Here is a 25,802-nt window from a genome sequence, read left to right as displayed (position 1 = left end):
TGCATGTGTGTAAGAACTGACAGAAAAGAGACAAAGGCAAAGAATTATACACTGGGGTTAGAATTTAAAGCCCTTTTTTCATAGCCTCATAACTCCAGAGGAGAGTCACTTAGAACCTTGCAATGCAATCAAAAAGTCAAACTCTACAGATTTAGGAAATGTTTAATTGTACTTCTGTGCTGTACTAACACATAGAAATTAAAAAAAAAAATCAACATAGCCAGTAAGTTTAAGGACCCCGAAGGGTTAACCTTGAATTTCACTTTTAAAATGACCTCAAAAGCTTCATGCTCTGTGCCTACTGGATAAATACATACTTAGATAAAATATATTATAATTGTTATTCCTGATCCTTAAAGAAGAAGTCCGGTGTGAAATTGACTTTGGGTGTAGTAAAACATGATAAAGAGTACTAACCTTTGTTGATTAGCCCACCTCCGCTCTTCTGCAGCTTTCCAAGATCCAGCAATTTTGAGCAGCTTGTCCAAACAGGCTACAATGGGTTTTAATGTGGCATATTTTGCCCCTGCAAATAATTCGTTTTTTACACTGTTATCCAGGCTTAGAGTAGCTCCACACCTCGTTGGTAGAATCCGGAGAACCCTGACATTTAAAACGAGGCATTAAGAACTTTAAAAAAGCATTAAGCACTGTTTACAACCCATAGTGTAAGCTAACTTAGTGTAAGCTAACAAAGTGTCGCCATCTTAAAGTAAAGTCATGATCATTACAGTGACGATCTACATTTGCAAGTATTTATTATCCTAAGGATTTCTCTGCAAAACATGTCATTCACATTATTAAAAAAAACTCTTTTGGTCTTTCAGAATATGATGAAAGGGAAAACCTTTCTAAATTCTTTCTGTCTATAATTCTTTTTTACAGAAAATCCACCAACCAAAATCTACATTAGGCAAGTTTACTGAGATTAGTCCATCCGTTTTTCAGTGCTGATGTTACAAAAGATTTACTGTCCCAATTTGCTGAGTATCATGATATATTTCAGCCCACAGCAGCCTGAATCAAGACTGTTTAAAACTATTCTCTGTTTATATGTAAATATTTGAGTCTGCTACAACAGAAAACACCCTTTCCAGCCATTTTGTCAATGATGATTGCTTGCCTCTTTTGTTTAAAATGGGAGATGATAAGCTATTGTTGCTAACAAACACTGACTGCAATTAGGTTGTCAACAACATAATCTCTATAAATACAGGCTCCATTTTGTCTCCAAGTCTGCACTATAAGTCCAAAAAAGAATTTGCTATGGTACTTTCTGCTGTTCCAGTTTACTGAGGATCCTGATATATTCCAGTTCACAGCCGCATGAATCAGGACTGTTTAAAACTATTCTTTTGTTTATATGGAAATATTGGAGTCTGCTACAGCTGGAAATACCCCTTTCAGCCCTTTTGTCACTGATAATTGTGGCGTTGAATTTTTAGTAGTTTTTAAGGTGTACAAGACTGTTTAGATTTTAGTTCTTTTTGAGCTTTAAACATCATACCCTTACAAACTGTATAGAGCTTCTAATACTGCTAACACCCAGCTCTGCTTATCTTTACAGATTACCGAACAGGTCCTTGCTTCTCTCAGGTGGTCAACCAGATGTGCCAGGGTCAGGTGAGTGGCATTGTGTGCACTAAGACGCTGTGCTGTGCCACTATCGGACGGGCCTGGGGTCACCCATGTGAAGAATGTCCTGCTCAGCCACAGCCCTGCCGTAGAGGCTTCATCCCCAACATCCGCACTGGAGCCTGCCAAGGTCAGTACTTATACTCACCAGCCACCATATATCTGTTACAGATGTTGTAGTTTCACTAGATATGTATACTAATATGATTTTAACCCTTTAGGATTAATGAAAAACAGCTGCTATATCTAAATTTTCTCTTATCTATTAACAACAACTCTTGATGAATTTATTTGGAACAATTCTCAAAAAAATATGTGTTGTTTTTTAATCAAAAATATGCATGAATTGGAACACATGTACTTTACTATGAAAAGTTTGGACAGTATTTAGGATAAAAATAAAAATGCAGTGTTCACTTTGCCTTTGATTCTGCTGCAGACAGTATGAATCTACGCTATTTCTTAAAGTTTTTTGTTTCCATATTTCTGCCTTCTGTTCAAATTAGCGTATTCTTAACTCTTTGATGCAAAAAGAGAGAGTTGGCTTTACTCCTGTTTAGTTCTGTGTGGATTCAGATCTGTAGACTGGCCTCTTCACAGCAGCTTTTGAGTTTAAGAACTGTACCAAAACTTTATAATATCATTAAATATTTTAAGGAATTATTATTAAGGAATTTTAGTGCATAAATGGGAAGGACACAAGACTAACTGAACAATAGCAGATAGAACCACCTTAATACAGAGTTACATGTACAAATGCCAGTAATTAACCTTATGTTAACCTTTATGTCAGACATTTCTCTGGTGGCAGCATTAACGCAGTAATATACTTGAAGATCTTAGAGCAACATTTACTGCCTCCATTCCAACATCTATTCCAAAGGACACCCATGCATTTTTCAACAAGACAATGCAAAACCACATGCTGCACACATGACAAAAGGGATGGCTCCAAGCACTGAGGGCATTATTACTTGACTGTCCCCAACAGAGAATGTGTGGGGAATTTGAAACTAAAAAAAGCAATAATGACACACTACTGTCGCACATCTTAGACATGTTTGTATGAAGATCGCAACAAAATAACCCCTGAAATACTTCATCACTTGCCAAAATATCTATTAAGTGTTGAAGTGTGAGAAGCAACAACAATAATGACAATACAAAGTGGTAAGTGCATACTGTATGTTTTGGGTTTGTAGTTTTCTACATAAAAATGAAGATGTTATCCTGAGGCAGTCCTGATTCAAACATTTTCTGCTGATTTTCTTCATTTCTTGACCCTAAATTGTGCTTCCTAGATAATTTAGACATGCTTTTTGCTCCATGGCTTTTAAAACTCAGTATATGTACAGTATGTTGTATTTTCCCTGTTGTTGTTTTTGAGCCTGATCAAGCAAATCAAATTGACCTCCAGAGAACACAAAAAATAGTCATGTCGTTTTTACTTTTACAGTGTACTTGCAGCGTTTAGTTGTTGAACCGAAACTGTAGTTGAAGATGCTTTTTATATTCTGGACACTGCAGTGCCCAGTCCAAGACAGGAAGCATAGTAATGCAGCTTCATGGTTTTAAAAGCAGACAGGGGGAAATAGAGCAGACATACAGCATTAGGCACATCATGAGCATAAGCCAGGAGGATATAGAGTCCAACGTGCTTTGTGCATTTCGGACGGTGCATACGGTTTTACGTTGAGGTGGGGTGTAATATACCGACTGACCCGGGACCTTTCTCTCCGACACACTCTGCTCTAAATCTCTGTTTGACTTCAGAGAGCAGGGATTCCTGGGAGCTCTGGGTGGATATCCTGTGCCCAAAGCAGCAGCGGCACAGACTGGGCTTTGTGAGTCCCCTGTGATTGTGAACAAGTGGAGGAGCCAGTGTGCTGCAGTGAGCTTAGACTGCTGTCTGATCTGCTGTTATGCTGGCACTGACAGCAGCTCTTCACTGCAATCAGCCCACAGACAGCACCTGATACAGAATACAGGCTTGGTTTGTCCTGACTGATAATTCACTCTATCAAACCACTGCTCTCTGATTATCCCTTTCCAAGCTCAGTGCCTTTCTTATTCAATTTCAAAGCCAGCTGAACATCTACTTGCATTTGAGCATATCTCTCTCTGTCGCATGATAAACCACTTTGTTGGTTATTAAACCATCCCTTCAAATTGTTATATATACAGCTCTGGAAAAAATAAGTGACCATTTAAAAATGATGAGTTACTTTGATTTTACCAAATTGAAAACCTGTAATATAATCAAGAAGAAGATGCATGACCACAAGCCATCAAACCAAGCTGAACTGCTTGAATGTTTCACCAGGAGTGGCATAAATTTATCCAAAAGCAGTGTGTAAAACTGGTGGAGGAGAACATGCCAAGATGCATAAAAACGGTGATTTTTTTGTTTGTCTTTTGTCTTTGTTTAATAATAAAAGTAGAAAAAGTAGGGCAAGCAGCTGCAGTAGTTAGTACCTAACTGATCATATGAATGATGTGTACAAAAGCATAGATCTGGGAGGTTTAATAGATTAGTTTGATTAATCAAATTACTGTTTTTTTTTTATTGTACGTCTTACATATAGACGCTGCCGGAGTTAATCTCAGTAGATAGGCCTGTGCTTCTGTCAGAATCCTGTAAATAACTCTTTTATGTGGCAGTGATTTTCATATTTTACACGTTTTTTCTTAAATAAACTATAAGGATGTAATGTTTATGCAGTTTTTAATATAAAAGCTGCATGTAAGATTAAAGGGACTGCTTACTATTTATAAAAAAATATTCTATTTTATTATATTTAATTTTGTTCTTTACACCAGTGTAAAGGAAGCTATAGTTCCACTGTCTTTCAGCTCTGCCGTATATTTTTTTAAACTGCATTTTTTTTACTTTATACTTGTTAGGCTTTTGTTTTCTGCACAGAAGAAGCTCATTTGTTCTGCTGCTGTCTTCATGCTCATTTGCTTGGTCTGCATTGATGAGCTGAGAATGAGCTTTGTTGCATAACAGTGCTCAGTGGAGATTGGTTAGCCTGACTTTAATGCATCAGACAATGCAGAAAATCGAGCTGGCTCTGATTAAGAATTGCTGTCCATCAGCATTGCTGTCCATCAGTTTTGGACTCTGTGTCAAAAATCAACATTATTATTCATATTTTCACTTTTTAAAAAATTGCTTTTTTTTTTTCATTGTATTCATACTTTTAATTTTACGAACCATGCAGTCCAAATCGTGACACATAACAAGCCGTGACATTTGTGTGCTGTTACACTGCATCCTGTTCATTGTTCTCCAACAAATTTCTCTCCTTTTTTGTAGGACTTTGGTAGGCATTTTCAGGTTTGTTCTGATTAGTACCATCTTAGTTTTTTTCTTGTGCTCTCCTGGAGTTTATTACCTCAAACAAGACCAAAAGGGCTTGTTTTATTTGGATGCTCAGTTGAGCAAACACTTTTAAATGATTGGTGAAAGGAATTGTTTATAGCTGACACACATCAGCAACGCTCTCGTCTATTTCTATAATGAAATGTAACTTAATTCCAGTGAGTAGATAGAGAGCACCAGTTGTGGTAGTTGGTAGCAACATGCGGTGAGCAAAGAGAAAGCTACTTTTATACTCAGCCTTGTGCTTTTGATGTTCTCCTTCAATGAGAAGCCAGAAAACCCCCATATACATCTTGGCTTGGCTTTCAAAGGGGATGCTCTGCATACTGTAACAATTTAGTGTGAGTTGCGATGCACACTGAGACACTGTTTTCTCCCCTGCAAGCTTCATCACCAGCACTGGCACCACTGGCACATCTGGAATAACTTTTGATTGAGCTGTATCTCATTCAAAAACCAAAAGAAATTTCATGCTCTGTTTTGTCAAACACATTATCACTGTCAAAACAAAGCTGTGTCTCTCCAACATGAAAACTTTGAAGGCAAATGGAAACAGTTTTACAACTATAATGTACGTGATTGGAATGAGATTTTATTTAAAGGCATTTTAGGCCATTTTTATTGCTATATTTATTAGATTTTTGTTTCTATATTAATTAATCCCAGTTTATATCAATTCCAGCTGCCCTAAGCACTCCAAAACACCTGGATGTAGTATAGCCTCAGCTCTGAAACTGATGCATTATAGCAGAACACATGTAGGTCCTTTTTGATGGCTGTTCAAGCTAATCTGCATTATTTCCCATTTTCTGATTTGATAGAGAGCTAGTTTCACTGTTATGTAGCTGAATGGACACCATGGAATGGATACTCTGTGCCAAGTCTTGCTGCGAAATTGCACGCCCTGAGAAACAACCGTTTAAAATAAACATTTTACTAAAATAATACACAATAATGTTTTGAACCACACATTTCATAATAAGAGCCACATAATCATGACAAAAGAAGCTAAAAGTAGTATAAAAACAAATAAAATAACTGTTTTTTTTTTAGAATATGTTCCTCTTGTGACTCATTGCATTCATTAAAGTGGTTGGTTTTAAATGTTTTGATATTTTATTTTAGAATAGTCCATCCTGGGTCTGCTTTTACTTCTTGTAAAGTATTGAGTCAAATCATTGTAAAACATTGAATATAACCTATTTTCTTGGGTTAACTAGTGGTTATGTGCTTTACGTAGGGGCAGCTTAGCCATTAGTGGCAAGAAAATTGCAAAACCCTAAGAAAGTGAGAATTTACCTTTTTTGCTCCTGGACTCCCCGACTAATGTGTTTTTGTACACAAATATGGTTAAGGTAGCGTTATACAGTTATTGGGAGAGATATCTATCCTGCTTCATCAGAGATAGGTAGTGCTGTTAGCAGCATGCAGGTGCCTGAGTAGCCAAGATGGAGAATCTAATGTCTGTTTTACACATTAATATTGCTTTAATTCAGGGAGATTTGGTCTTAATGTAGTGGTTAATCTGGCAGTTTGTGTTTTCATGAAAACATGATCTTGTCATGTGGTTCTGGGTTGATTATTTTAGAAGACAGGAAACATAAAGCACATTTTGATGAGCAAATGACTCACTGTAATACGTTCTTTACACAACCACTCACTCATCTTTTTTTGTGGGACTGTGTGAAATCCCAGAGTTTTGATCACGCTCATATTTCCCCCTCCCTCATAATTCTCCCACTCTACGTCTGAGGAGGAGAAATGTTGTTTTTCCAGTGACCTCACCTGTCTCATCTTTCTGGGGACTGAAGTGTGGCCTTGTTCCTGGGCAGCAGGGCCTAGCGGAGTCCTGCTTTGTACACAAATTAACACCCAGCTTCTCTTTCACATTCAGAGCTCTGTAGAGTACTGTAGAAAAAGTGGACTGTACCGTGCAGCTGTAGAGCTGGCTGATTCTCTGCTGCTGCAGGCCTTCTTTACAAGGGGCCCTTCTTCATAGGGTGTGGGCTGCAGGCGGATATTACTGCGACGTGAATGACGCTTCTGTCTCAGACAACATTGTCACACTGCTACTGTACTGTGGATAGTTTTCACAGGAAAACATATTACAGACAGATATCGGCTTTCCTGCAAGAAAATCGACAAGAAAAACGTGTCAGACCAAAAGAAAAAAAGAAAGAAAAAATATGATTGCCTTGTAATAAATCTTAACATGGTGTAAGTTCAGCTATGAGAAATTTATGGTACGAAAGCTCTGAGAACATTTTCTATAGGAAAGCTTAGAGCCAAGTGCATTTGGTTCCAAAGAAATTATGTGGTTTTAGTTTAACATTTCAAAAAGCTCCCGATATCATATGTCTTCGGACGAGACACATCCCGGGCTTTCCAATCCAAGATTACTTGCAATGACAGATACTTTGATTGGAACAAGATATTTGCCAGAAGAGTTTTTGCTTTGAAGTTGCATTAACACATGTTTTTAAGTTTATAACCGTTTAGTTTCTTCCTTCTGTTCTGGTCAGGTTACTGTTGTGGAGAAACACTATATAGACAAAAATGTTGGCAAATGCTTGTTCGTCGTTTCTCATGAAATTTAGGGTTACAAGGGTTCAAGAAAATTGATTGCATTCAGTGACAAGAGTGAAGAGCGAATTAGTGAGGTCAGGAGGTTGGATGATGATGATGATGATCAGCACCAACTCCCCAACTCATCCCAAAAGTATTAGATGGAGCTGGTTATATCCTAACATTATGCTTGGTGCCATTGGGTTCATGTTTTTCTGTTTCAGAAATAGTTCTATTCTATTAGCATCTACTGGATCATACAGTATGTGTCAGCAATGGGTGCGCCTCCAAACCAAGGTTCATGTTTTTGTTACATTGTATACATTTGGACCGGTTTGTTTCTTCCTTTTAGTTAATTTTACACTGCAGTTTATCAACAACGTTCAGTAAAGAGCTTTGATTTGTTATCTCGTCATGAGCTATGTGGGCTGTGTCTCCCTGTACTGGACATTTATTGGTTTATAGAAGCATACAGCAGTTGTGCATATTGTGCAAAATTGTGCCTCCCTGCAGAAAAAAGTGCTTGCAAGTCACACAGTAGAATGAGCCTAGCAGACTCCCCTCGGATTCCTTTTATGTCTGTTTATAACAACAGAAGTGTTAATCTGCAGTTACAGTAGATACAAGAATCGTAAGCATAATCTGCACTCTATAAAATATTGAATTTCAATGCAACATACAGCTCTGTAAAAAAAGAGACCACTTCAGTTTTTGAATCAGTTTATCTAATTTTGCTATTTATAGGTAGATGTTTGTGTAAAATGAACATTGTTGTTTTATTCTATAAACTACGGACAACATTTCTCCCAAATTCCAAATAAAAATACTGTCATTTAGAACATTTATTTGCAGAAAATGAGAAATGGCTGAAATAACAAAAAGATGCAGAGCTTTCAGACCTAAAATAATGCACAGAAAACAAACAAGTTCATATTTATAAAGTTTTAAGAGTTCAGAAATCAATATTTGGTGGAATAACCCTGTTTTTTAATCACAGTTTTAATGCATCTTGGCATGTTCTCCTCCACCAATCTTACACACTGCTTTTGGATAACTTCAGCTTGGTTTGATGGCTTGTGATCATCTATCTTCCTCTAGATTATATTCCAGAGTTTTTCAGTTTGATAAAATGAAAGAAACTCATTGTTTTTAAGTTCTCTCTTATTTTTTTATTGTGTAATGAGTGATGATAGCCTGTATCAACCCTGTAATTGCTGCAAACATCCAAATTATTCAAATAGCTAAGTTTACTGCACTTTATTTGGTCTAAACCAATACCACCTTCTTTGGTCTGACATCATTTTTGGTCCATTTTTGGTTCTTTGGTCCAGAGCGTGGTTCACAGCATCTTTCATAACTTATATTTTACCAAACAAGGTTGGAACATGGTGTGAAAGCATTTTTTAAAGTAGCAGAATGTAAAAGGGTGTCCACAAACATTTAGACATATAGTGTATGAGGTTTATCCTCTGAAATTATTTGGTAAAAATGGTGCTTTAATATTTTAACATCTGTAATTCTTCTTTGTACAGATGTTGATGAATGCCAGGCCGTGCCAGGTCTGTGCCAAGGAGGGAACTGCGTCAACACAGTGGGCTCATATGAGTGCAAGTGCCCTGCTGGGCATCGTCTTAACGAAGTCACGAATAAGTGTGAGGGTGAGTAACGATGTGAGCATTAATCATCATCAATCACCATTATTTCTGCAGTAATCGTTATGAAATAACCTACGTATGTCTTGGGTTGCCAAAAACTGTGAGTTCATTTCCCCAAGTCTACTAAATCCATTCTTTTTATATAAACAAACGACCAACATATTGAAGTTTCAGTTTACTTATTTTTTAAGTCTACTATTGATAGCAAAATATTCAGACTGTTTGGGCTGAAGTATCCATGGCACCAAACAAACAAGAGCTCAGTAAGAAATCAGTAAGAAACAGCTGAAAATGGAAAGAGATTATATGGAAAACATTCTTCCTAAAGCCTGAACTGCTTTATCTTGATTTTGGACATTACAGTTGCAGCAGAAGGTGGTAATTACCTAGTTGTTGTTGCTAATGTTAGGTATGAGGTTGAAAAGGGGCCCTATGGGAAACTTTGTAAAATATAAATATGTGTGTCTTTGTGGGAATGCAGAAAGTCAGAAGAATGGTTTTATTAAAAATGTGGGAACATATGTGGGAACATATATATAGTATATATATATATCATACCTAACATTATATATAGTTGATAAACAAAAGAAAAAATAAGAGACCACTTAAAAATGAGTTTCTTTGATTTTACCAATTAAAAACCTCTGGAATATAATCAAGAGGAAGATGGATGATCACAAGCCATCAAACCAAGCTGAACTGCTAGAATTTTTGTACCAGGAGTGGCATAAAGTTATCCAAAAGCAGTGTGTAAGACTGGTGGAGGAGAACATGTCAAGATGCATGAAAACTGTGATTATGTTGTTTCTGAGGGTCTGAAAGCTCTGCATCTTTTTTGTTATTTCAGCCATTTCTCATTTTCTGTAAATAAATGCTCTAAATGTCAATATTTTTATTTGAAATGTGAGAGAAATTTTGTGAGTAGTTTATGGAATAAAACAATAATGTTCATTTTACTCAAACATATACCTATAAATAGCAAAATCAGAGAAACTTCTTCAGAAATTGAAGTAGTCTCTTAATTTTTTGATGAAATATCGACTCTTAACTTGTGTATTGTTATATGAAAAAAAACAGGCCCCACTGAGATACTATTGCCACATTCTTCCTTTCATTTTCTCAGACTGATATCATAACATACACTTACACTCTTTAAATGTATGGATTGATTAGCCACTTGGTCAGTGCAGAAGCTCTACTCTTGGGTAGTGTACCTCTTAGTGAGAAATCGTTGACTACTAAACATGTCTCTTCGATGATGATCTCAGTAACCATTGCATGGGACAGTCAGTCACACCTAGTAGTGATACGAGAGACAATAACAGCATGCAGCCTCACAGGTTACCTTTCATTAAACACCCCCTGGTCAAGCAAAATTCCCCTCAGATTCATTTTATTTATTGGTTTATAACTGTGTGTTAGTCTACAGTACATACAGGAATCGTAAGCATAATCTGCACACTAAATTATAATGAATTTCAACACAACATCTGTCCCTTTTTCTTCTATTGTTAAATGGGTGATGATAGCCTGTCTCAAAATCCTGTTAGCGGTCCAAACATCCAAATCATCAAAAAAGTGTTTTATGCAAACAAACCGAACCATGGTTTAGTTGATCCAACCTAGACCACCATTTTTGGTCTGACCATATCTTTGTCCTTTGGTCCAGACCATGGTTCACAGCACCTTTCACACATGCTATTTTGGTTTGGGCCAAACAGAAAATTCTGAAGGTCCAAACCAAGCAAGGTGGTTGTGAAAGCATTCTTAAAGTCACTGAATGCATTCAGTAGAAGGGTCTGTACTTTACTACACTGTCCAAAGTGTCTCACTGTCCCAAGTGCTGGTGTGATGATTTCGGGAACTATTGCATACAACAGTCGGTCACACCTAGTAGTGATAAAAGAGACACTAACAGCCCAGTGATAGAAGCACTACAATACAGAGTTAACATTCACAAATGCTACTTAAAACTTTACTGTGTAAAACAGAAACCTGAAACACTTTACTACTGGTAACAAAACATATTTTAAATGTTGTAAGAAGAATGACAATAATACAAATTATCAAATGAAATATTAAATATAAAATATTAACAAATGAAATGTCAATCAGACAAAATTTGATGAAATAACAGACTAAATATCTAAAACTCTAAAAAAGAACCCTAAGAAACAGTGACCTCAGCACTTCAGTATGTTTTCCAGATTTGTGGTTGGCTAATTACTAGCTAGCTTCTTAATGGCAGGTCTTAAAATTAAGCAAAAAACTTTCATCTGTGTTTCACCTACATCCAAATATCACTTTCTCACTTTCTTTATCTTTACTTAAATGAACTTTCCTTATGGTTTGGTGAAAATTAAGTTGTTGTTGCACATGGTAATTATGATATAATGTGGGTTGTTGGTTTGTGGGTGGCCACAAGTTTGAAAGACAATCAAATTTACTGGCCTGAAAATCTGATCTTAAAGAAGTCTATCTTTGAAGAAGCAAAATAGGCAAAAACATCAACACAACACAGTTTGATTTAGTTCCCTGAAAATTCCAAATGGAGTAAGCTCAGACACTGTTTTTAAGTTTAGCAAAGTGAAAACCCTGTAAGACTGTGGTGTTAGAGAGGGGCTGTCATAGATCCATGTGGTTAGGTGCTTTCCTTTCTGGGAAGTACTCTCGCTTTGGGAAATGCTGCAAGTGAGTGCTGCTTAGTTGTAGTTTACTCAGCTAACAGTCCAGTGCTGAGAGCACAGTTCACATGATGGAGGTAAACATGAGGAGTCACTTTGCTCTACTGCCAGCCTGCAGCCCAGCCAAGAACCAAACCTCTCTCACTCCCTTAATAAATACAGTGCAAATCGGGTTTCCCAGTTTATATCATTGCTGGCATATTAGCATTCCCACCGTCTACAACATTAATAATACAAGCTGCCCTTAATGCCAATGTACATTATACAGATTCAGTGGGGTCAGGGTCTTGGATCTTTTTCACCAACCTTCTCCAACTCCCCAACTCATCCCAGAAGTATTTGATGGAGCACCATCATTCCAGATAACAGTTCCACTGCTCCACTGCTCAATTCTGGGGGGTTTATATATATATAAATAAAATTATTAATATAATTTTTTTCAGTAAAAGAGCTTTTTGTGTTTTGCAAGAACATGATGTGACAATGACTCCATTGATCTTTTTGCCTGACTTTATTAAATGGCCATTATTGATACATGTAGCTGCTCCTCTCTCCTGGTTTTGAATGCACTATTGTGAAAAAACATGCACTCAGACTTACAGCTGCTCTAAAGTGGAACATAAGTAGAGTTAAGTAACATTTCCTAATTTAGTACACACCAATGTGATCAATCTGTATTTTTACATGGTTTATTTCTCTGCAGATGTTTCATCAGGATTTTGCCTGCTGGTTCATCTGCTCATCGAGTTGTGCAGTTACCGTTGCCACTTTTGAAGTTCCCCAGTTGACTGACCTTTAGGGCCTTTCCCCACTGTATTTAGTTATATAATAAGTTAAATAATTACCCATGGTGCTCAGAAACATATTATTGTGTATTTTTCTGCCACTAGACCAATTTTAATTTGTTTAAAAATGTTGATTGCTAGATTCTTCTTGCATTGTGAAGTTCAGAGTTGCCTTTGTTGCCACCAAAGCAGATTTTCCAAGAATAATGTGAGATCACTATTCTCCAATTTTTCCCAGATGTGGATGAGTGCTCTACTGTTCAACATGTGTGTGAAGGAGGACAGTGCACCAACTCAGTTGGCAGCTTTTCCTGCGTGTGTCCATCTGGATATGTGCTGTCTGCCGACAAGACTCGTTGCTTTGGTAAGTGGAGAGAGTAGAGATTCAAAATTGAACACTATACATAACAGACTTTTCAAAAAGACCACATTTGTGGGATCTCATGAAATTGATTTATTTATTTATAAATCAACCAAATATCTACACCAAATATTTTTTATTTTTAATTTTCTAGGTTCTCATGTTGTTCTATTTTTTTTCCTCATAATTTCTGGGGTAAATATGTGGCCAGTTTATTTTAATCAAAGATAATTTTAGTTTCCAACCAACACGTTGTTGCTGTCATGCAAAAACGTCTAAAAAAAAAAACAATTGGAAAAGAAACTTATACCTTTAAGCAGTCATATCAAAATATTATGAGAATTTTCTAGTTTCTACACTCACTGTTTATTTTTTATTGTTTATTATCAGCTGCAATGACCATACAGGAGCACTTTGTCGTTTTAAATGTGTGTTTCTCTGTATACTTTATTATCATTATTATATTATATGATATTACTATACACTGTGTTCTTCAATGGTCAGGACCACAACAGAACATATATTATTTGGGTGGTGTGTCATTGTCAGCACTGCAGTAACATATGATATGGTGGTGGTGTGTTAGGAGTGTGTGTTGGGCTGTTTTTAGTGAATTAGTGAACACAGCGGTGCTGCTGGAGGTTTTAAACATTCTGTAATCGTACTGTCCACTCTATTGGACACTTCTAAGTAGCTGCTTTATCTTGTAGATGTAAAGTCAAAGACAGAAGCTCATCTGTTGCTGCACAGTTTGTGTTGGTCATCCTCTAGTTCTTTATCAGTCACATGACTCTGCTCACAAGATTCTGCCCACAGGACTGTTTGATATTTTTAGTAAGTGTACTACTCTCTATATATAGTGTTACTATTCTCAGTCCAGCAATGGGGTCCTGACCATTAAAAACTGAAGCATACAGAATATATAGAGTAACATATATATACTACACTCTGCTTAGTGTTCCTTTAAGCAAGTAAGTAAATATGATAAAATGGAGCAGACACAAGGAGGTGGTCATAATTTTATGATATGATTGTCTAAATGAAAGTGAGAAATTTGTTTATTCCAAGTGAGTTTATTCCATTTGTGTAAAATACAATCAGGTAAATGTAGGTTTTTGCGTGACAACAACTTTATACTCTGCATATTTAGTTGTTTTCCTGCTCTAACACACCTAATCCAACTAATTAGCTAGTGCATGTGGGTGTATTAGACCAGGAAAACACTAACATATGTAGGGCAGGACTGCTCCAGGGTGTACAAGCAACTACAATAGTGAAAAGCTAATGTTCTATAGAGATCCTACCTCTGTAGCTCTGTACTGTACACCAGGATAAAGCATCAAAACTAAATGTGCAAAATGGTCATGCTTGGAAATATAATACAGGTCATGAATAGGCAGTTAGATAGAAGAACATCTGTGTATACATCTGTGTGAGAACTCTCCCACTCAGCAACATCTTAAGCCTTGGACCCTCCAATGGTCTCCTGTCTCTGTGTGTGTCTGCAGAGTTTTATTTAACTTTATACAGTGCTTGTTGAGGCAGGTAGAGAATGCGGAATAGTAAAATGTGATGTAGAGATCACACAGTGTCAGCGGCTGGACCTCAACCTGCAATTACCACCCAACCCCCCTACTGCCAGCATTCCAGCCTCAGAGAGAGAAGGCACTTTCTGTCTGTAGTACCATGTATGTGACATTAATTATTATTTTACACTCCCATCAGCTGCTGTTTTCATTGTAAACCATTTGTGTTTACTATGTTACAGTACTGTTAAATAGTGTTCAACCTGTTATTATTTAACCCAGATTTAATGCTGTCATTTATACTTTTTTGAGTATTAAAAAACACTAATGTATGAACTGCACTGATGCTGGATATAATAACTTCTGAACAAGATTCATGAATCTGAATCAGCTGTGATGATTTATTAATATACAGTGACCTGTAGGGCCTGTTTGTGCAATACAACCTTTTTAATTAAACCTACAACTGTCCCATTGGCTCATATTACCAATTAATTATGTACCGGACATGTCCTTGTGTCACTAACACTCAACATCAGTTTGTAGTTGTTTTCCCTGGGCTATCTTTTCTTATATATGTATGAACACATGTATGTGTTATGTAATGGTTTACTGCCAGACCTCAGTGTTATAAGCTGTAAGAGTCAGTCCCCATTTTCTGTGTTGGCTGGGTGCCATCTCTGTTGTGATACCACCGGATTATACTCTGGGTTTGGCAGATATTAGCTTGTAAATTGATTAAATAATAATAAAACCAGATTTAGAAATGTATAATTATGTCTATTCTAGGTCAAAACATTAAGTTTAGTACCTTTGGTACATTCAGCGTAAACTTAAGTTTAGTAAAACTAATGCTGTATGTAGAACAAAAGCATATATAAAATGTATTATACAGCTCTGGAAAAAAAACATTTAAATTGTGAATTTCTTTAATTTTACCAAATTTTAAAAACCTCTGGAATATAATTAAGAGGAAGATGGATGATCACAACCATCAAACCAAGATGAAATGCTAGAATTTTTTTCTGGAGTGGCATGAAGCTATCCAAAAGCAGTGTGTAAGACTGGTGAAGGAGAACATGCCAAGATGCATAAAAACGGTGATTAAAAACACCAAATAATGATTTCTGAACTCTTAAAACTTTATGAATATGAACTTGATTTCTTTGCATTATTTAAGGTCTGAAGATCTTTTTTTAGCTATTTTTCATTTTCTGCAAATAAATGCTCTAAATGAAAATATTTTTATTTGGAATTTGGGAGCAAGGATGTCCGTAGTTTATAGAATAAAACAACAATTTTCATTTCACTCAAACTTATACTTATAAATAGCAAAATCCGGGAAACTGATTTAGAAACTGAAGTGGTCTCTTAATCTTTAACAGAGCTGTAAATACATTCAGAAAAAAATAAACTTCAATCAATATAAAACTAATTCACTGCATATATTACTGTAAGAAAACTTTATTTAAAAATATACCACATAACTATAAATTGTCTTTAGGTTACAGCAAAAGTTTTCTCACTGTATTCAGTCCTGCACACTAATACTGAGTAGATATGTACAGTCCTGCTCATCATTATTGGCACCCATGAAGTTTAAGTACATATTGTGGAAATTCCCCCTGAAAAAAGTAGTCGACTGAAACAGTTTTTTGTATAGAGCACTCGTATTTAAAACAAAAGAGAAAATTATGAACAACAATTTAAAGCAACAAACAATGTGAAGGAAAAACAGGAAAAACCTTAAGCTTGCTGTGACACTGGTATTGGCACCCTTTACACTAAATTAGTATGAAAACACATTTTCACTCACCTGTGGCAAATCGCAAAGGATAATCACCTGTGACAAATTATCAGTGCCCATGTGACATGAATTAGCCAATGAATGATGACTTCAGAGTTTTAAAAAGCCAAACCTTGGGCCATGTTCTTTTGTTACAATGGTGAAGACAAAGGAGCTGTGTGAGGACAGCAGAAGTGCTATTATTAGCAAACACAAGACTTCCAAAGGGTATAAGGCCATCTCCAAAGACCTTGGTGTCCCTGTTTCAACAGTGCGCAATGTTATTAAGAAGTTTGCCAAGCATGGAACTGTCAAGAACCTTCCTGGACGTGGAGGAAAGAGGAAAATTGACGAGAGAAGTCTTCGAAGGTTGGTGCGAATGGTGGAAAAAGAACCAAGGCAAACATCCAAAGAACTGAAGGTCAACCTGGAACAGTCTGGGGTCATGGTTTCAACAAGTACCATACGCCGCACACTAAACCAAGCAGAGCTTTACGGGCGAAGGCCAAGGAAGAAACCATTGCTGAAGAAAAGACATAAAAAGGAACTTGCCAAAGAGTACCTTGACAAACCACAATCCTTTTGGGAAAATGTTCTGTGGACAAATGAAACAAAAATAGAGCTTTTTGGCAATGCAAAGCAACAGTTTGTTTACAGGCGGCGCAATGAAGCTTATAAGGAGAAGAACACCCTACCAACAGTTAAGCATGGTGGAGGATCCATAATGCTGTGGGGTTGCTTTGCTGCGTCTGGTACTGGAGCACTTGACCGTATCACAGGAATCATGAAATCTGAGAATTATCAAGAGATTTTAGAGCAAAATGTCCTACCCAGTGTAAGAAAACTTGGTTTGAGTCGAAGGTCATGGGTATTCCAGCAAGACAATGACCCAAAGCACACGTCCAAAAGCACACAGGAATGGTTTAAAAGGAAAAAATGGGCAGCAATGAGTCCTGACCTCAATCCCATCGAAAATCTTTGGGGTGAGTTGAAATCTGCCATTGGGAAAAAGAACCCTGCAAACATTCAAGAGCTTGAACAAACTGCAAGGGAAGAGTGGGAAAAAATACCAGCTGAGATGTGCAAGAAGCTTATAGATGGCTACAAGAAACGTTTGAAGGCTGTAATCACAGCCAAAGGGTGTGCAACTCAATATTAACAAGGGGTTTCTTTATTGCTGTTTATTCTGTTTTGTCTTTAAAATTGCAACATGCAAATTGAAAAACAATGTTTTATTTGTTGTATTACTTTGAACCTCCAATTAAAAAACCCTGAATATGTAACTTTGGTACATTTATATTTATTTCTGTAGATATTGTCAGGTTATGCAAAATAGGAAGGGGTGCCAATAATGGTGAGCAGGACTGTAGAGCAGCACTTCTAAGCCATGCTATTTTCTGACCTGGCTCACATCCCTTTCTTTTTTCTCTGCTCTAAGGCCAGCCATTAGTAGAACCATGATATGCAGTGGGGAGATAAGAGCAGGCAGGTCAGGGCTCTAATCCTCAGTCTCCTTTGTCTTATCTCCACTGAGCACTGCAGAGGGAGCTTGCCGGGTGTAGGAGGATCAGCGAGGGAGTGACAGGCGTAGTTTCCAGGGCTCTGTTTACACTTTGTTCTGAAGGATAGATCTGAAGTGTTTCTATTTCAGTGTTACACATGGCCATTTTGAAAACCTGTAGAGCTTACAGATCCTTACACATGTGCAAGCCAATCAAAAGCATTTGTAGGAATGCATTAACCAAACAGACACAAATTGCTGATGATCTTAGACTTAGACTTAGCTTGTGTTTGTTGCCTAGAAGACTGTCTTCCTTCCTCTTTGTAAATTTCAGTCACATGTGATCTATGTGACTTTCTATAATCTAGATCTGACTTTAAGAAATGTGCTCAGAATCATGAAGTGCCTGCGTGTGGCAATTCACGGGCCTGAAAATACTATAAAAATTATATTTCTAGAATAGAAACATAAGTGTTAACCCTTACATTGAGCAATTGCTAGGCAATGAGCAAAATAATAAATAATATATTTCTGTATAATATTGTAAACAAGACCTTTAAACCAGGTGCTATGTAACAGTGTTTCTCAATCCTCGGTCCTTAAGGCTTCCATTTAAAGGAAACATTATGAAACAGGATAACGAGTACAAACATTTGTTAAATAGCCAACCTCCATTTGCCCCCAGCATTTCAAAATACAGCGCTTTTAGCTGATGCTCCCAACAGGCTTACAATGCTAGTGATAGGGGCATAGCATTGCCATCTTGAAATTAAGTCATTATAAGTTGAATAATAAGCGCAAATATATAAGTACGATTGGGGACCAGATTGTGAAAATAATTTAGAGGATATGCATGAACCTCACTGAAGTAATTTTACAATCTCTTCTCCTATCTTACCTATTCGTTCATGCTCATCAGTTGATTTATTGTGACTTGATTTCAAGATGGTGACACCCAGAGAACTGCCTCAAGGTACAGTCTTTTAAATAAACTATCTGTGCACTTTCGAAGTTCTCAGTGCCTCAGTTTCCGTGAGAGTTTCAATAATGATTTCTTTGAATGGGCAACACTATGCCCCTATCGCTTGTAGTGTAAGCCTGTTGGGAGCATCAGCTAAAGGCGCTGTATTTTGGAATGCTGGCGGAGAATAGGGGTGAGCTATTTAGCAAAAGTTCACACTCGTTATTTTGTTTCATAAAACCCAATAAAAGTTAAAATCGTTTCATAAAAGTCCATTTTACATCGGATTTCTCCTTAACTTTTCAGTTAATTATCAAGTCCTTTTAGAGTAAGTGGTTGTGTTAAAGCAGTGAGAACACAAACATCACATTTCTTTAAAGAACTCAACAAGTCAACCTCCAAGAAGAATATCAGAAGTATTATGTATATTATGTAATTTTGAAAGTAGGTAATCAAAGATTGTACTCAAATACTTTCCTTCCCTTGCACTTGCAGTTTAAGGGGTTAATAAAGAATGAGTGGAAGTGAGCACAAAGTCTTGAAAGCATATTTCTAGCTTGGAGTCTGTCTGAAAGGGCTAGAGAGCAAAAGTACTTGACTTTCATGAGGCCATGAAAGCACATGTGCAAACAGCATCCCGGGCAAACAGATGTCAGACAAAACACCCATTTTAGAGGCTGACTGACCTAAATACTGCAGGAAGTGCAGCCATCTTCAGCCTGGAGGCTTTCACACCATCCTGTTGATATCTGGGGGGTGTATACACACCCACAGACTGGAGTGGAGAAGGCTCAGCACCTTCACCCTCTGTCAAAAGGGGGATTTCTGCAATGATGGAGAGACAGACCAGGAGAGAGAGACTGAAGTTCAAAAGAACAAAAGCTATAAAGGTACTGGCTATATACAGGAGTCACATGAGGTGATCGATTTTGCAGGCTTTCGCATTGTCTGCGGTCGTACTGGACTTGCTGCCCTTTGAGCTTTTCTAAAATTTCACAGGTGGGCTTGAGAACAGCCCACCACCTTTTCTGATGCCAGAGAGTGCAGTGCAGTGTGTTTTCACAGCACAATGTGAAAGGCCTTTAGTGTCGATAAGAAAAGAGAGCACTAACGGTAAGTATTTTGAATTATGTCGGGTCAAATCATACACTGATGAGCAGCGTGATAAAAGCACTGATTAGAAGGCATTGAGCTGGAAAATGGGTTTCAGTGTGCCATTCAGTTTGGTCACATGGATTAATATTTGGAGCAACAAATATGGAACTGAATTTAGGAGCTGATGTTGTGTGGCGCCAATTGTTTTGATGATTGTGACAGAGTTATTAAGGTATTAGGTTATTAAAACCTCTCTAAACTCTGCTGTGCCCACCATAAAGCTATACAGGGGTTTATAATTTAATACATTTTCTTCTGTTCTGATTTTACTTAGTAAAGAATTCTGATATATGAGTGTGTCTTTTTTCTGTTTGTTTGTCAGGCCAGCATATAGGCTCCTGTTTTGCAGCTCTACTGAGTGGGCGATGTGCTCAGGAGATGACAGGACGCCTCACAAAAATGCAGTGCTGTTGTGATAGAGGCCTCTGCTGGGCTAGAGGAACAGTTCCAGAGATGTGCCCGATCCGTGGAACTGGTAAAGTCTTACCCATTTTTTATTTCTCCACCTTTTTCATTTTCACTGATCATTTAAACATGGCTCATAGAGGTTCTAGCAACAAGCTTTTCAAAATGTTTGTAGTATTCAGACATGTATAAAGTACTAGAGACCCAGACTTAAGTAGAAGTGCTTTATTAAAGTGTTCTACAGTATTCAACATTTTTTTTTCTAAAATAAAGTACTGAAGTACTGAAAGTAAAAGTACAATACTGTGTTATGTATATATTATACCACAGTTAGTTCTGATCCTGCAATTTTATTGGCTGAAAGGTGTTCTATGAGTGCCATTATTAGCTGGTAATGCACTGTAACTGAAGCTTTCCATGTATTACTCCATCACATACAGGTAACCTTGCAAGGATGGAGCACTTACAAACCAAACAGCACAGCTACAAACAGAGCAGCAATGGAATTATTTAATGGACCAAAGAAACTAATCACGGGTGTGAAAACACCCTTAAAGCCAGAGACAGAAGCTTATCTGTTGCTGCACAGTTTGTGTTGTCCGTCCTCTAGTTCTTGATTGGTGTACTATTTCGTCCAGCAGTGAAACTGAGGTGTCTAAAAACTCCAGCAGCACTGCTGTGCCTGATCCACTTGTAGCAGCACAACACACGCTAAAACAATACCACCATCATGTTAGTGTGTCCTGCTGCACTGTGGTGGCCCTGATCAGTGAAGAACAAGCAGAAACAGTCTGCAGAGTTCAGTATGTAAATATACATCTGCAATATAGAAATGTGGGGAGTGGAGCTGATATAATGGACTAATGAGTGTAGAAAAAAAGGATAATTTCATTATCAAAACATTGTTTCAGTCTAAAGACACGTCTGTCTTTCTTCTCTATACATACAGATTAAAACAGTAAGTAAAGCCCACGAGGATATTATTTAGGGTTATAACAAGCTCATATCAGCATTCTGTTTCTGCTGTGTGTTGCAGTTGATCACAAGTGACTTCTTTGTTGTATCCCTCAGATGAATTCCGTAGGATGTGTTTAGAGGGAGTACCAGTGGGAGGATATCCAGATGTGGATCCTGGCATTCTTGGAGGCAGAATCCCTCAACAGCCCAACAGACCTGACTCGACTCTGAATGGCCAAACACTTTATCCGGTCAATGGCAACTTATATCCTCACATTCCACAGATCCCTCAGATCCCTCAAATCCCACAGATCCCTCATATTCCCATTAATGGAAACGGCAATGGACAAAGACCACAGGGACCTGTTGGTGAGTGGAACACAGTAAAACAAGCAAGAACAGCAGCATATGGGATTTGGAATAAATCCGTTAAACATTAGATATTTCAAATTTGTGATATTTTAATCTAGGGGTGTACCGATTTGATGCAGCACACGATTTAAGGTGATCAAAAAAATGTTGGCTGGAAAACAGTGGATTGGTGTGGATTGGTCCACATCTTATCTTGTCAGAGGCTCTTTTAATTAAGATAATGACATTTACCAATGTTTTTATATTATGTATATATTTTTATTTATGTCCAGTTTTTTATTTTTGTCCAGTTTATGGGGACACTTCAGTGTTTGAACAGTTTTGCAGAATTGACGGATAGAATTTCTTAACCCAGTATTAAAACTAATATTAATATTATATTAATATTGATATTTTCATTTGTAAAAAAAAAATTAAATCACATCAGATATTGGGTATCAGCTGGTACTCAGTATTGAAGTACCCACATTGGATCAGGGGCAAAGACTTGGATTGGGGATTTATTATTAAAATGTTTTTAATAAAAAAAGATTTGATTTTGTGCTTGGACACTTAAAAAAAGCCTACATGTTTAAAAAAAAAGTTTAGTTGGGCAAAAAAAATTATCTGTTAAAGAAACACTAATTTTAATATCCGTGAAACTTTAAAAACATACGTTTAATAACGTTTAGTTCAATAAGTATGAATTTGATTCGCTTAGACATTGTTTAGGTTGCACCTAAGTGTGTATATATATATATATATATATATATATATATATATATATAAAACCAGCTGTTGTGTGTTTTTTTCTAGTGAGTCTAAATGAGACAATCAACAAATGCTTGTTGATTCCCAACTTGTGTTTAAATGGACGCTGTATCCCGGTGGGGTCCAGTCATCGCTGTGAGTGCAATGCTGGCTTCAGAGTGGACAGCCTAGGAGAGTGCTCTGGTAATATCTCTATGATTATAAACATATTAATAATGAATAATATGCTTGTGCCTCATACTGTTTTTCTATTAAATGAATATAGAAGATATGGTTTTATATATCTGGTTACATTCTGGTAAATAACTTTGTTTTAAAACATCTGCTTCCTTAGCCAGAATGAGTGTGGGTGTATTTTTAGCTCTTTGTGGTTGCTACTTGAGGCTAACCGCTTGCCGATAGTTTAACTGTTATACTACAGCAAATTCACAGGAACTGATGTCTGCATAAACAGTAAGATTTGTAAAATAATGAACGCTGTTTTCATCTGTATTATGTTTTGTTTTCCCAGACATAGATGAGTGTGTTTCTGACCCCTGTACTAATGGAGACTGTGTAAATACTGCCGGCTCTTTTTACTGCAAGTGCCATACAGGCTTTCACAGGCCTCCAGGCAAGCAGGCCTGCTTTGGTGAGTCTGTAGCTCTGGAACACCTGCTAGATTTGATATATTTTGAGAGATTAAGGAGCTTTTTAGGGGACTTTTATATAAAAGGCCTGGAAATTCCACTTTTGGAAGCAAAACTACTTAAGTACAGGATATTTTTTCTCAGAGTCAGTTTCTTTTTGAACTAGCTGAGTTCAAGCATAAAGTTGTGGTTGAAGTGGGTTTTTATCAACAAATATAATTTTCTGTGATGCATGAATTAGATTAATAGCCATACTTTTGCAGTGTTTGCACTGTTTATGGAAAAAAACTACAGAATTTTCATCTCTAATTGCAGCATGAAGTGTTTTATCTTTGTGTATTAGTAAACATGGTCATTATCACAGATATATACAACATGAAAGTATTAAACTGAGGAAATGTGCTGCAAACACTCATTGTAGCCCAATACTGTAGTCTTGATGGAGCTGTTGTGGTGTTGTGTGCCCCCTGGCAGACACTGATGAATGTCTGAATAACGGCGTGCTTTGTCGGAACGGGCGCTGCCTCAACACTGCCGGCAGCTTCCGCTGTATCTGCAACGCAGGCTTCCAGCTCACGCCCGACGGCAAAAACTGCATAGGTAAGAGTCTATATCACCCTCCTATAGCACCCCCCTCTACAGCTGCTGACATCCTGATTCCTCATTTCCTCTTTTAAAACTTCAATGCATGAACCGCCAGCCATGCCTCATTTGACCCTTGGGTCTCATTAATTTTCTGTTCTCTTCTGCCTCCTCAAACAGTTTTATTTAATATTTATATATATGCTAATCTTTGCATTTCATTTTTGGTGGCTAGCAGGGGGGATTCTAGGATCAGAGGTTTAGGGGTGCTGAGCATCCAACAAACCCAGTCCCACTGTCAATCCGCCCCTTTAAAAAAACATGGACTCATGTATAATATCAGAAGAAATAGAATATAAAGATATAGATAAAACTGTTGGTGTTTTAGTTTTTACATCAAAATTCAGTATAGATTTTTTTAGGGCATCTGTTCACGCTGAGCAATGAAGTCCCAATATTTATTTTGTACCTTATTCTTTTACCTAAACCTGAACCTGCTCTTTACATTATAAACACTACCCAGTATCCATGGCTGACTGATTGGCCACACACACACACAGACATGCACACACACACTGGCACGCACAAACACTTACACAGAACTTCACTAACTTTTGCTCTTTTGGCTGAAGCTATTAAATCCTCACAGCAATGCTTCCTAACAAAACCTTCCCTAGAAAGCCTTCCAGTCTAGACAGTCAAGACAGTTACTCAATCAAAAACAGGATAAACGTTTTTTAATACTGATGATTTTAGAAGAAATTATGATGAGTAGTTTTCCCAATACTTATGTCCATATACGTTAGTGTAGATTCTGTCTGCAGATGACTTGTTTCCAAATCAATGGGAACTGAGAACATCTTATATTTTTCAATGTTCTCTGCTTTTGTCTTGGCAGATCATGACGAATGTACCTCAACAAACATGTGTCTGAATGGCATGTGCATCAATGAAGAAGGGAGCTTCAAATGTGTGTGCAAACATGGCTTCACATTAGCCTCTAGTGGACGCTACTGCACAGGTATAGTTGGTTACTGTTTTAACTTTTAATACATTTATAATACATTCACAACTGTGTTACAATAAAACCTGAGGTTTTGTGAGCCATTAACAGATTTCAGGTCATGTCAGAAAAATGTTCTGAATGTTATATGAGTGCTATATGGTTGTTTTTTGTTTGTGTGTGTATTGAATGGCGAAATTTCCATTCTCCCAGATATTGATGAGTGCCTGACCCCCGGCATCTGTTTACACGGGCGCTGCATAAACACAGAAGGCTCGTACCGGTGCGAGTGTTTAGCAGGACTGGCTGTTGGGCCTGATGGACGCTCTTGTGTGGGTAAGGATAAATAAAGCACAAGTATGTATGTACATATGTTATATGATGTAAGTGTGTATGATTACATGAGTGATTGGTGAGTGCTGAGTGTACACACATGCAGACAGTCAGATACAAACGCACACACACACAAGCAGTAAGACATTTATCCCAGATTCTGTGGTCCACTCGAGCATGAGCCATAAGTGTGTCATAGGTTGAGACCCATGTAAACACTGGCTCATCCACTTAGCCCTCGGTTAAAAGTTTGCATGCAGTTCTGCCCCATCTAAACACAAACTCCCCAATACACAAATCCTAATTACTTTGAAGGGAATGATGTTGCACTTGTAAACACACTTAAGACACGTACACACAATAACATGCACTCACCCACTCAGACCCATTCCTTCACTCCCAACAAATCGTGTGACGTCAGCAACCTGTTTTAAATTTAAGCGGAGGATTGAGCCAAAGCTTTCACTGCCAAACTGCTCCTTTAACCTTAAACTGTGTGACTCACAGAGGCTCAGAGACTGAGAGTCACTGTTACTGGAACAAACTCTTTGTCCTTATCGCAGAGGAAATTTAGGCAATGATTTGTGCTTCTCGAGAAAGAAAATATCTCAGGAACATATCTTTTTAATGAACATCTGGACTCTAGGCATCAGAAGCTTCAACGTGTCATTTGAGCAAATTTCATGGGTCAGATTGATTTGTGTTTTAGTGTGAATTAAACCACAATTTTGTAAACTACAAACTACATGGAAATACTGGAAAAATCATGGAA

At 37.4% G+C, this 25,802-nt stretch overlaps 1 protein-coding gene across 1 annotated transcript in view; it reads left to right on the top strand.

The window, feature by feature from the left end:
* Positions 1-25,802, top strand: part of LOC103024460 (fibrillin-2) — a 114,256-nt gene that overhangs the window by 12,577 nt on the left and 75,877 nt on the right. The window contains exons 6-15 of the mRNA XM_049468551.1: positions 1,568-1,765; positions 9,118-9,243; positions 12,948-13,073; positions 20,322-20,474; positions 21,476-21,730; positions 22,529-22,666; positions 22,995-23,114; positions 23,587-23,712; positions 24,593-24,715; positions 24,911-25,033. Of these exons, the coding sequence (XP_049324508.1) occupies positions 1,568-1,765; positions 9,118-9,243; positions 12,948-13,073; positions 20,322-20,474; positions 21,476-21,730; positions 22,529-22,666; positions 22,995-23,114; positions 23,587-23,712; positions 24,593-24,715; positions 24,911-25,033 (1,488 nt within the window). The remainder of the gene's footprint in view (positions 1-1,567; positions 1,766-9,117; positions 9,244-12,947; positions 13,074-20,321; positions 20,475-21,475; positions 21,731-22,528; positions 22,667-22,994; positions 23,115-23,586; positions 23,713-24,592; positions 24,716-24,910; positions 25,034-25,802) is intronic.

This window comes from Astyanax mexicanus, chromosome 20 (assembly GCF_023375975.1).
Source record: "Astyanax mexicanus isolate ESR-SI-001 chromosome 20, AstMex3_surface, whole genome shotgun sequence".
Classification (NCBI taxonomy): Eukaryota; Metazoa; Chordata; class Actinopteri; order Characiformes; family Acestrorhamphidae; genus Astyanax; species Astyanax mexicanus.
The sequence above is the reverse complement of the archived record's forward strand: the minus strand, read 5'-3'. Positions and strand labels throughout refer to the sequence as shown.